At 40.2% G+C, this 13,399-nt stretch overlaps 1 protein-coding gene across 5 annotated transcripts in view; it reads right to left on the reverse strand.

Annotated features, from left to right (window-relative positions):
* LOC122564836 (serine/threonine-protein kinase Nek6) overlaps window positions 1–13,399 on the reverse strand; it is a 272,209-nt gene that overhangs the window by 140,382 nt on the left and 118,428 nt on the right. The window contains exon 1 of one of the 5 annotated variants that reach the window (XM_043720155.2): window positions 8,254–8,640. The exons of the other annotated variants lie outside the window; for them this stretch is intronic. Coding sequence (XP_043576090.1) covers window positions 8,254–8,256 — 3 coding nt within the window. The 5' untranslated portion in view covers window positions 8,257–8,640. Of the gene's footprint in view, window positions 1–8,253; window positions 8,641–13,399 lie in introns of those variants that run through there. 5 annotated transcript variants of the gene reach the window in all.

Below are 13,399 nucleotides of genomic sequence, written 5' to 3' on the forward strand. Positions count from 1 at the left end.
TCATCTGGGCAAACATAAGATTTCACAGGATCATAGCAGATTACACCCCAAGAGAAAAGGCACACAATTGGTGGGTGATTCAAATCTGATTGGCTAAAGCACTGGCACGGAGAAACTAATTACAGGCTCCCAAGCCCCTGGCAATTATAAAAAGGTTCAATACTTAAACATATCCCTTTAAACATTCATTCTGTTTGTTCCCAGAGAATGGGTCTCCATGTATGAGTGCTTGTCACTTCTTGCCAGCATGAATTGAACTATGTTACAAGTTTGACTGATTATCATAAATTGGTTGCCAGTACAACTAGTAGAACATTTAGGACCCTTCAACAAGTATTGGCTAATCATAGAATCATATTGAACAGTTTGTCTAACAGTAGACATTTGTATTGGGTTTGGCAAGTGGGGACTGGATGAGTACAGTGCCTCCTCTGTCCATTACTAACACAAGGTTCTGAAGGATTTGATTACTAGGCCAGATACTGAGTGGATGCTTTCTCTTGGTGGTGTTATAGAACTGGGGAGTACAGAGAAAAGATAAGGGCCTTTTATCAGATTGAGATGACAATGATTTTTTTTCTCTCCTGAAGGATTGTTATCTTTGAAATTCTCTTCCACAGGCAGCTGTGGAGGCTGGGCTATTGAAATCAGTTAAGACTGAGTAAGGTTGTTGATTGACAACAGAGTCAAAGGTTAGGAAAGGCAGGCAAGAAAGTGACTTTAAGGTAAAAGTCAGATGATCGTATTGAATGGTGGAGAAGGCTCAATGGCTTACTCCTGATCATATTTTATATCATCTTATGAAAGAACATGCTGCTTGATTCAATAATAGCATTGTTGGGACTATGGCCTTTTCCCGATGAAGGGCTTATGCCTGAAACATCGATTCTCCTGCTCCTCGGACGCTACTTACCTGATGTGCTTTTCCAGCACCACACTCTTGACCCACATATGGCCTTATACCTTGCACTGCACAGGAACTTAAATCCAAATATAATTCAGCCAGCCCTGACTTCTAGAACCACGTACATGTTAGACCAACAGGTTAATCAACTTCAAATTACTTGACAATATACTCTATCTTCTTCACATTCTTTTGCTCCATCAAGAAGCTAGAAAATTACAGGTCATGTGACCAGGCTAAAGATACTTAACCAAATTAATTTATAATTCGAGCAACAGGCAGCAACACAATTAACAGCAAGATACTGATCCAGCACAGTACTTTAAGTAATAAAATAGATTCTGAGCACAAGGGGTAGCAAGAGGAAATCAAATCCTTTGTCAAAACTGAGAGTAAACAATTGGTGCAATGAGAGACCTGATTCATTTTTAACATTTCAGTCATTTCCTTACACATAAACAGATAGACTGAAAGCACGACAGATCTCACTTCTTGTAAGGAAAGCCATTAAGGTCTGTATATTTCTGCATCCTCCATCCATTTCTCTTTAATGGCTTCACAGTCAGAAAGGTTAGCATTGTCCAGTCTGTTGTAAACCCTAACACTAGTGTTGACATTGTGGTGACTGAAACGAGGTCAGCCAAGTTGACCTCATAGAATACGAGTTCCCTAATTGGGGCTGTTAACCTGGTCCAATTAGGGAGCCCTGGCTGACAGATATAAACAGGAGCATCATAGATTCTGCTCATTCCGAGAGCTGGCTCTGAGGAAGCTGGATGAGTATCAAGGACTTTCCGTGTGTAAAGGATGACTTGATGATGGGATATAGCTTCTGAGGAATTATTTCCGACATCTTAAATAATTTAAGCTACCAAGTAATATTCATCTTCATTTGATTTTGTATAAAGAATAAACCAGTCAAGAAACCTAAGCAAGACATACACTTCCTAATGAATAAGTCTGATTGCACACAGACAAACATTGTCAGCAATGCCACAATGTAACAAGATGCTCCCAGAGACAAAGATTTTTGAAGTAATTTCTTTATAACATCTGACAGAATCGTTTCACTTGTGTTATAAACATTTGTGTGAACATATTATTGGTCTGATTTCACTGCGGCAATGATGATGTTGAACTGTCCTCAAGGTGGAGATCACTTCCTGAGAGAAATCTGCTCTTAAAGCTCCCAGGGTACTTACATTAAAAAAAAGATCAGTAACGATATTTGATTAGATTCCTTACAGTATGGAAACAGGTCCTTTGGCCCAACCAGTCCACACCGACCCTCTGAAGAGTAACCCACCCAGACCCATTTCTCTCTGACTAATGCACCTAACCCTATGGGCAATTTAGCATGGCCAATTCACCTGACCTGCACATCTTTGGACTGTGGGAGGAAACCCATGCAGACACTGGGAGAATGTGCAAACTCCACACAGTCGCCCGAGGCTGGAATCGAACCTGGTGCTGTAAGGCAGCATTGCTAACCACTGAGCTACCATGCCGCTGTTTGGCTGTGAAAACTGCACTGCACACAGCATGGATGTAGCTATATATTCAAAGTAGTTTCACTACTGCTGGATAACAAAATACTGGTTAGTTATTTTCAATTTACTCTCCTTGCCTACGATCCAGCATTCTCTCTGATCGTAAAGCAACAGAGATAATTATTTACTGGGTCTTCCATTTTGTATGCCTACCCTCAAACCAAACAAGTTGCTTTGTGGTTGTTGTTATTGAAACATGTATCACCAAAAGAACGTGATGGGACACCCAGCCCTTTTATCGCCAAAGGAATAGTGATAGTAAACACTTCAACCAATAACAAAGTACATTTAAATTCTTCTTTTTAACTACATCTTAGTCTCTAACACAAAAATCAAATTTGAAAATCTGAACTGGCACCATGTGCTCAGATAAAAATACAAGACAATCAATGAGTCTCATTTCCGTTCCTTTCAGTCAGCCTTGAATAACTATTTCTCTCAAATGGTTTGAAATTTTTATGCTCTGAACTGATCCAAGCAGATTTCCCTAAGAGATGCATAAAAGAGCACTGTGCCAGTCAGAAGAAACAATGGTTGGAAATAACAAAGGGATGAGTCAGTAGATTCAAGTGGATGTAGCAAAAGTTCAGCAAAGCGATAAGTTTATGGGAATTGCAGTTATTCAGCTCAGCATGACAATTCCTGAAGAAATTACACAATGTCACTCCAGCATTGAAAATGATTCTCAGTTTAATTGACATTCCTATCTTTATCTCGTGAAACTTTATTTTGTACTTTCTGGCCAGTTCTTGGGCTGCAAACACATGAAAACCATCAGACTCATCCTTTCCCTCACAGGAGATCTCACATTGTTTGGTCTTTCATTTTTTTTTTCCCAGGAACTATGTAAAAAGGCACACATTTGAACTTTATTTGAGGCTGAGATTCTCCATTTCTCTGGGTTTCATGAACCCACAACAATACAGGAATGATCAGGTGGGCATTTTAAACAATTTAAAGCAGTACTATCCTTTTACCCGGGCATCTGGGTTACTTATTTACTTTTGAAGAGTGTGGTGCCAGAAAAGCACAGCCAGTCAGGCAGCATCCAAGGAGCAGGAGAGTCAACGTTTTGGGCATAAGCCCTTCATCAGGAATAAACCCTTCACTTTCTCCTAATTATTTACTTTTCCAAGCAAGATTAACAAAATGTTAATCTCCCTCTTTCTTCTATCTGTAAAGATTGCAAGTGAAATAAACTTGTGCTGTCTCGCTACAATGGATTTAAAATGCAGAATACAAAAATCGACATTTTTCCTAAGCTTAATTAATTTTAGTCACAAAGGCAACCTTTGGCAGAAACCAGAAGATTTAGGAGATTTACACAGTTGGGGTAGAACAAGGGAAACTTTACTGGCTGAACTGCTTGATGGGAATGTCTTCCACCTTTCAGTAGCAGAACAATCCAGCAAGAGTGTGAGAGGAATAAATAAAATTAATCCATTGCTTTAAAGTTGAATGCTATACTCCAACGACATACTCATTGCAGTTAGAGTGTGCCCAAATTAAACCATACATTTTTGCCTTTAAAACCTTCTCAATCACATTCTCACTGACTGAACCATGAGTCATTCCTAAAATCTTTACATGCCTGCTGTAGTATTCATTTCCTTAAACCTATCTGCAAAGTACTTCCATGTTAAAGGCATTGCAAATTTTTTTTTTGAAATCCTGAGATAATGCACATTTCTGTTTGGATGGAATCCCCATTATAAGTAATACCGTATAAATTAAATCACATTAAAATCAATCAAGCAAATTGGTTGACCTACATAATTACCTTTTACTTCCACCTTATCCAAGTGAAGAGGGCACATTAAACCAGTAAATGGACACCCATAGATTTATGTCACAAGGACCAAGTCATGATTGATAAGTTGAAGTTGAACAATTTATTGCCACTTGTATTTTACAGTGAATAATATGGTAAAATACAGTGAAAAGCTTCAACTGTCAACATAAGCCAGCACCATTTTGAATAGTCATGGAATAAAAAGATATAACTGGAAGAGTCCTGAGCCAGCTCACCAATGATCCTGCGTTGCCTCCCCTCCTCACTGCCGCCCTGATCCAGATCCACCAATGTAGGAGTTGCCACTCTCAGGTGCCATCTCTGTGCCACTGGCCCATCTCACGAATGCCAGTTCCCGTGCTGAACTCACACTCGCCCTGCAGCCAAGAGTCCCCGGTGTTGTTGCCACCTTGATGCCAGGAGTACCCGCTCTAGGCACACCACTCTGCCGTCACTTCAGCTGCCACCTCACCAATGCCAGGAGTCCCTGCTCTAGGCCTACTGCAAACAGGAGTTCCTTGCTCCGCTCCCAGGCCAGGCAAGTCTGATATCACCGGGCCCAGAGTCTCGCTCCCGCTGCCCTCCTCTGAAATGTCACTTTGCCGGAGCCACCATCTTGAAATGTCCGCCATCGCCTGCAATCACTGGAGGAGCTTGGGCACTACTGCTGCCTCTGCCCCGAATGCCAGGAGGACATCCTTGCTGCCGCTGCCACCTCCAGTAGCGGTGAAGAGCCGCCCATTCTATGCACTGCCCACTCTCACTGCCACGCAGATGCCACCAGCTAACCTGCTGCAAAAGGCTCCAAAAGAAAAAGCACAGAAGTAAAAAGAGCAGAAAGAGAAAGAAAGAAAGCGGACAAGAATGGATGAATGCCGGGCAAGCGCCTGCACGCACCCCTGCTACTCGGCCACCACCTAGAACCTTGGTATTATCATTAGTGATTTAAAACTGACAACACTGTTTATGGTCCAGTATTCTATTCCTACCCATGTATTACTGACTCAAATGTGGTATTATGAAATATAATTTTATTTGGTTCTAACAGCAAAATGTGATAAGAAATAAGGTTGAAGTTGTAGTTTCTATGGTGATAGCATGGCCTGCTGAATTTGCAGTGTTGTTACGCTGAGATGCTATGGTTTCTTTGTGGAGAGTTCAATGCTGCAGTCAATGAAAAACAAAGGTGGTTTGTGGCACTGAGTGGGTGAATTTCTTTCTCAGGGGCAATCTCCTTAATCTGCCCTGCGCCAACTAAAAATTATTACATTATTGTTGTGCTAAATGAGAGAAACAAACCTTGTAGGTGCTCCAAAACAGATTTACAATCTTTTGTTGATATGCAACATTGCACAGATACTGATTTTAGGGCATAATATCTCTTTTGTTACTGTTACAGACTTCATTTGGAACTATCATGAATAGATATACTAAACAGAAAATTACAAACTTTTGTTTGCTGTAAACATTGCACGCCACTCAAACTGAATTCACATGCTACAAAGTCAAAGCACGCCCAATTTTATTTTCACTCTGAAGTACTGATTAAGGTCAACACTTTCATCCTCAATTCTACATCCTGACACCTTGTAACTGACAGGAAAACACTGTCAAAATAAGAGTTTTAAACTTTTATAATTTTAAATGGTAAAACTCTTATACTAGAAGTTCAATCACAAATCTTTTGCCTCAATCCATGAAATCATACCTTTGGCCTAAGTTACTGGAGTCAAGATCTGCCTTTCAGGAATGAAACACATGGCTATTATTCACACTGAGACTAAGAAGCTGAATCCTTATTTTCACACCAATCTAACTGCAAAACTGAAGTGAAACCTTTATGCTGACTACATAAAAGTCCTTATACCATTTTGTATGCATGTCAATGGCTTCTATTTCATACATCAGCTTTGGCTCAGTTAATAACAATGTCGGAAGGTTGTGGCTTCTAAGTCTCATTCCAGAGAACCAGGCTTTTGTTTTCAATTTCAAAATATCTACTTTATTCATTAAAAAATCTTTACGTACATATATAGACACTAAAGCACTTCGGTTCTGCACAGTAAAACCAAAAAAAAGAATAAACAAACATACATTGGTGTTTGACTCTATCAAACAAACCCAAGGCATTTCTTAATTATTGAAGACTATATATACACCTGAAGCACCAGGAGGATCTAATAACTGGATGGACCCCTATTTAACCTTTACAGAAAGATGACCAGCTGGTACTTCAGAGTAGTACTGAAGGGGTTTAGCAGTGTTAGTGAAACCAGATGATATGTGGAAGTGAGATGGATGTGAATTATTCCATAGTACTATTTGAGGAACAAAAAAAGGTTCTTCCCAATGCTTGAACAACATTTATTCCGCAGTCACCATCATTAAAAGAAACAATAATGTGTGGATGCTCTCACATTGTTATTTGCAGGTCCTTGCTCTGTATAAATTAATCATTCTCTACATTGCAACAATCAACAGTATTTCACTAACTGCGAAGTACTTCAGAACATTGAGGGGTCATTAATGGTATTACACAAAAAAGTTTCTCTTTTTAAATGTACTGGTGGTACATTCAAGATGTTTGCATTCTGTTTCTGTTCTTTTATTTCAAATTTCACTCCCATGCATTTCTACAACAATCTGTTAAGTGTATAAAATAAGATTGCTCTTCTGTTTAATGTGCAGGCCTTGTGCCAAAGAAAACTTTAAGGATCTCAAGTTAATGAGGAAAGACTGCAGAAGATCAATTTAGGGAACAAAATAAGGAAGGAAAAGCACAAACAAAAATTTAGTGTTTCTTTAAGGATATGCCGGGGAGGATGCAAATGAGACAGATACGACACCAGAAGCAGAATAATAGACATGAAGGTCTATTTAATTTCCTTATTCCACTGTTTAAAAAAAAGAGTTAGTGTATTTGCATAAATTCCTCATTGTGCCATCTAATATAGTCATTACCCTGTTTATTTTAAACTGTCTACAACTGTGTGAGAAGACAGAAATCCAAATGCATTAATTGATGCCTTGGAAGTAGCAAGTAGAGAGAGGAAATTAAAGTACAGCAGTTAGTTAAACAAAAAAAAAAGCAGGAGGCACAAATGAATTCAAGAAACAAGAAAGGAAATTGGAAAAAAAAATGCGAAGGAGAACAAGTAATACCAATTGAATAATCACAAAAAGAACAAGGGAAAATTACTTCTGCATGTATGAGGATTTAAAAGATATTCCTATGATATGTTTACAGGAAGCAAATGTTAAAAAGACCTGTGGTACTTTAATGGACCGGCTGTTATTTTATCCAAACTTCAAACTCGTTTGTTCACAACTATAGTTGTCAACACCATTCCAAGAAAATATATTGGTTTTGGAAAGGAGCAAGTAGCAAGCCTCTATAATGATATGGGAGTTGTCGTGCTTATTGTGAAAGAGTTATGCTCAGTGGATTTAGGTAGAATAAGTACAGGTACACCATTTAGAACAAAAAGCTCTTAATTTCCAGCTGCTCAATGCAGCCTTCAGTGGCCCGTGCAAGCAATGAATCCGATTCAAATTGAGCTGTTGGGCCGTCAAGACAGCCGCGGCTGCTATTCCTGTTCAAAACAAAAACAAAATGTGCTGCAGCTGAGAACGGTACGGGGAAGAAATAAATAAAAAGCAAAAAAAAGCTCAGCAGCTGCATTACTGAATCTCCACACTTATAGCCTTATATTTTGACTACTAAAAATTCCCCACACATCAATAACATTGGAATAAACAGGGATCATCAGGAAGATGACAACCAAATTCCCAAGCATGGATTAGGAGGCCACAGATGCAATGTCTGATTTGAGGCTTTTTAAACAAAAGATGGAGCTATGGTTTTCACTCTTAGCCATTAGAACTGCAATAACAAATGGTTAAAATTAGGATAGCAGAGATCAATAGTTCAATTCTGAACGGGCCAGAGCTAAACCCTTGGAAATGCTAGAAGATTAGCTTCTGTAAAAGTGAACTTTAGAACTCACCATTTACAGTTGATGACTTACAGGCAACAGCCACAAAAATCAATAGATGAGCTCATCTGTAGGTGCTGTGACGATGACAAGACTGAGAGTTTTCAGAGGCTGAGCTGTCTGAGCAAATAATGGAGCTGACTTCAATGTCTTTTAAAGCTTTCCAAAAGGCCCTCTTAGAGAAAACGAAATGTCATGACATTGACATGCAGCTAAATCCTGACAGAAAATAGGAAGCCATCGTAGGTGAACAATATCATTGGTAAGCATAAAGTGCAGTGACCTGTATTGATGCAGTAACCAGGACACAGAAAGCAAACACGTTGTGTGGGAACACCATTTGTTGAACCTGCCACAAAGCTGTCACGCCTTCCAAGGTATTTGTAGCATAAAGTGCAAACGTGCACTGAGCTCGCCAATGAGAGAAACCTTGATCCAGTGATGGAAAAAGAAACTACAATGGGACACAAACAAACAAGAAGCAAGTCAGCACACTGACAGTAATGACATGGAGAGCACCAGAGATATGCTTAAGCACAAATGCATATAGAAGGACTGCAGTAAGACAGGTTGGGTGAAGATTCAGAATGGAAGAATCCTCAAACAGACTGCTGGATTAATCATAGACTAAGTTGAACACTGCTGCATGGCTACAGCAACGAGTCCTAACCTCTCTTCTGCAACTTTTTCTAGTCGGTCTTTAAACATATCATTGCATCTGATGAAGGGGGTGCCACAATTATACATTAACATTTAAAATGCTATTCTTAAGTCCATTACTCTCCAAAATTTACAATTGTAAATGCAATCTATTTTGGAGGTGAGAATATTAGATTATATTCCCTACAGTGTGGAAACAGGCCCTTTGGCCCAACCAGTCCACACCGACCCTCCGAAGAGTAACCCATCCAGACCCATTTCTCTCTGACTAATGCAACTAGCACTATGGGCAATTTAGCATGGCCAATTCACCTGACCTGCACATCTTTGAACTGTGGGAGGAAACCGGAGCACCCAGAGGGAACCCACGCAGACATGGGGAGAATGTGCAAATTCCACACAAACAGTCGTCCGAGGCTGGAATCCAACCCAGCACCCTGTTGCTTTGAGGCAACAGTGCTAACCACTGAGCCACCGTGCTGCCCCTGAGTTCTATTTTTTATTATTGTGACAATGGATATTATTGTGACAATGATCAATATGCACAAATGCAATACGTTGTTTCAGAATGGGGAAGCACAGAGATTTTACACAGTTTCCAATGGGAAATAAGGTCAAACACCATCTCAAAGTTTTAATATCATTGCCTAATATCAATTTTGCAAAAATAAAGGTTTAATTTCTATTCAAAGGTATATTGCAATAAACTGTCAAAATTACTATTTTGGCAACACTTGACCAGGAAGTGATGGAGTAAGGAAATTTGTGATGTGTTTAATATGTTGTGGAATCTTTAATAGCTATTAAAAATGTTTGAAATGACTTTTAAAAGTTTGATCAATTATAAAGAAATTAATTGTAATTTTCTTGGATAGTAGGGAAATACTGGACCATGTGACTGCCTTGAGACCTGAAAGCAGGACCTGACAGAAGGAAGTAAAGTCCAAAAGCCACATGGCTGTCAGGCATAAAGGACAGCTCCAGGAAGAAAGAAATCATCACACAGAGGCAGACACACAAAGGCACTAAACAGCGATATAACTATCAAACTTTAGGTGCACTCAGGAGTAACTTGAGTTTATTATAACAAAGGCAAGGAGAATAAAAATAGAATATAGAAAGCTTTTGGGGAAGGAATGTACAAAAGGCTAAAAATGGCCAAATGTTAAACATGGTTTAATTGCTCAGGTATGCAGAAGGGTGAAGGGGTTCTATCAGCAGACTAGGTTGTGAACCCAGGTATTGTTGGTTGGTCCGTTAAAAAATTCTGTAAAGCAATGCCATCAGTACTGATAATGAGAGAAACTTCAGAGATAAAGTCATAGAGATGTACACCATAGAAACAGATCCTTTGGTCTGACCAGATTTCCTAAATTAATCTAGACCCATTTGCCAGTTTTTGCCACATATCCCTCTAAACCCTTCCTATCCATATATGCATCCAGATGCCTTTGAAATGTTGTAATTGATGTGGGGCTTGTCAGAGTTTGCTGTATCTGAGGAGGCCAGATGGAGTACAGCTGCTGGCAAATGTGATTCGAGGGATGAATCGTCTGAGTGCAAAGGTGAAAGATCCTTTGTTCCAGAGGCCAAGTTGGAAAGACTGTGAGATTGCGCACGATACCACCTTTGTGTGGAGAGTCATGGAGCTATGTGTTGTTGTGTAATACATTCTTTTGTTGTATAACTATGTAAAGTGAAATTCAACTTCCTCATTTAAAGTTAAAAATCACACAACATCAGGTTATAATCCAACAGGTTTATTTGAAATTACTAGTTTTCGGAGCGCTGCTCCTTCGTCAGGTAGCTGTAGAGCAGGATCCTGTCCAACAGCTTCCTGATGAAGGAACAGCGCTGAAAAGCTAGTGCTTCCAAATAAACCTACTGGATTATTACCTGGTGTTGTGTGATTTTTAACTTTGTCCACCCCAGTCCAACACCAGCACCTCCACATCATTATTTAAAGTTATAATTTGGCTGTTAATTCATGTATAATTGGCTCTGATTCCTGTTTAAAAACAAACCTACAAAAGGTAGAATCTCACTGCTAACCTCTTCAGTTCAGGGTAATTCAGCAATTGGATTATTTTGGTTATTCGTCTTGGTTATTGTTTCTCCACAGGTATTGTATCAACATGTTTTTCCTCTATAAATGCAGGAGAATACATTATTGTATCGAGATTGCTAATATAATACTTTACATATTGTGTCTAGTGTTTGTGTATTCCAGAGGAGTTTGCGGAGAATTGTTTTGCACAGGGGAGCTACTGTGGTTTGAAGGATAGTGGAAGCATATTCAAAGGTAACTTTCAAAGGGGGTTGAAAAGGAAAAGGTCACAGTGGGGAAGAGCTTTACAGTAAGGGTAAATTGGAGGAGGGTTTAAAAGAGCTGACACAGTGTGCAAAACCACCCGAGGCCTGCAGGAAGAATGCCCCATCTTCTGCTTGGGACCTTGCAACTGCACAGGATGAATGTGGATTTCACCAGTTTCCTCATCTCCCCTCCCACCACTTATCCCAGTCCCAAGCCTCCAACTTGGCACTGCCCTCTTGACCTGTCCATTGTCTTTCCCATCTACCCTCCTCTCTGACCTATATCCTTATCCCTCACCTTCACCTACTTATCACATTCCCAGCTAATTCCCTCCATCCCACCCCCACCCCCCCCAACCCCATTTATCTCTGAGACTCCTGGCCCACAACTCTCATTCCTGATGAACGGTTTATGCCTGAAACGTCAACTCTCCTGCGCCTCAGATGCTGCCTGACCTGCTGTGCTTTTCCAGCACCACACTCTCACTCTGATCTCCAGCATCTGCAGTCCTCACTTTCTCCTTCTTCCCTACACTGTAGGATTCAATGATGTAAGACTGTAAAACCAGAAGATGTTGGAGCAGAAGTTTGAGACTCCTACCTAGAATCGATGGGTTATCTTATGAGCAAAGGTTGTATTTGCTAAAGGTGAGAAGAGAGAAAGGCAACTTGACTAAAACATAGAACATGGTGAGGGGTCTTGACAGGGTAGATGGATGCAGAGCACATTTCCTCATGTGGAGAATTCAGACCAAGGGATCGTGGTTTACAAATAAGGGTCCCCATTTAAAATGGGGATAAGGAGAATTTTTCTTCTCACAAATGGCTCTGAATCTTTGGAACTCATTTCCTATGAAGGCAGTAGAACAGTCTTTGAATATTTTTAAACTTGAAGTGGATAGATTCTTGGCAAGGGACAGGAGGTTAGCTGAGGGGGATGGGGGTTGAAAGCCTATGAGGGGTAGGCAGCACTATGGACCGGAGATTACAATCAGATCTCCAGGATATTGTTAAATGGTGGAGTATTCTCAAGGTGCTGAATGATCTCTCTCCTCCTCGCTCCTTGGTTGGATGGTCATTTTGTTTTTGAGCGAAGCCTGTTCCACAGAAGCCTGGCTTCCGTCTTCCTTCCATCATTCCACTTCTGGCTCGCCTCCACCAATACTTTCAAATGCCACTTCACTCTTTTATTTATTTTCTCCTGAGCCTATCTTGCTATTTTCTCTCCTCGTTTAGTTGTTGTCTCTGCCATCTGTTCCACTGTTTACTGTGTGTGTTTCTCTGATCTTCCCTCTATTTATATTCTGTCTGCCTTGCCCCTGTTGTTTTTCACGAGTTCTCAATTCTCCTAGCTCTGTCTCGATTAAGGAAGGCCATAACCCAATCTCCCCTGCCTTTTTCTCGGTTCTGACTCCTACACTGACTGAACACTACAATCCTGGCAACAGCACTGGTGTGGAGCAGAAAGCGGACAGATGGTTGCTGGGATTTGTACAAAGATAGGCGTCAACTTCCAGTGTTATCGCAAACAAAATGCACCACTGCCAGCTGCTAGAATTCAGTGGCATCACAAACATTCCCAATATATCTTTAATTTCTGCTCGCCCAAAGATCAAAGTAAATGATACATCAGTTGCAAGCAGCAGGTATGAAGGTGACAGCATTTGATTTCACTTCACTTGTTCTCTTTTCAAGACATAATAATCAGAGGGAGAGAAATGTCAGGCAAACAGATTTTTGACCAGATCTGAGAGGAAACAAAAAATCCATTCCTTCATTCTCCATGTGACAGAGTTGAAAGAAAATCTGCTGCCAGTACTGTATTGCTGCCAGTGAATGAAAACGAAACAAGACATCCAACTTCCTTCAGACAAAGTCAAGACTAACCACCGTTAATGAGTGCAGTGAGTGGGGAAATGATCCATGTGACTCCAATTAAAACTCATTCCAAGATTACCTCTGCCTGCTGGGGTGGAAAATGAAGTTCCAAATGTCTGCATCTGGACAGAAACCAAAGGAAACAGAAAGGATGTTGAAACTATTTGCCAAGGAACATACACCCAAAGAATGGCATCGTTCAGAGATAATGAGCATATAATCCTTGATTTGGAAAGCCAGTAAAGTTGCAGGTATAACAACACAAAAATTACTCACGAATGTACATGAAAGAGATTTATAAGAGGAA

Source organism: Chiloscyllium plagiosum, unplaced genomic scaffold (assembly GCF_037043375.1).
Source record: "Chiloscyllium plagiosum isolate Xiang-an unplaced genomic scaffold, Cpla_swu_hap1 HiC_scaffold_21, whole genome shotgun sequence".
Classification (NCBI taxonomy): domain Eukaryota; kingdom Metazoa; phylum Chordata; class Chondrichthyes; order Orectolobiformes; family Hemiscylliidae; genus Chiloscyllium; species Chiloscyllium plagiosum.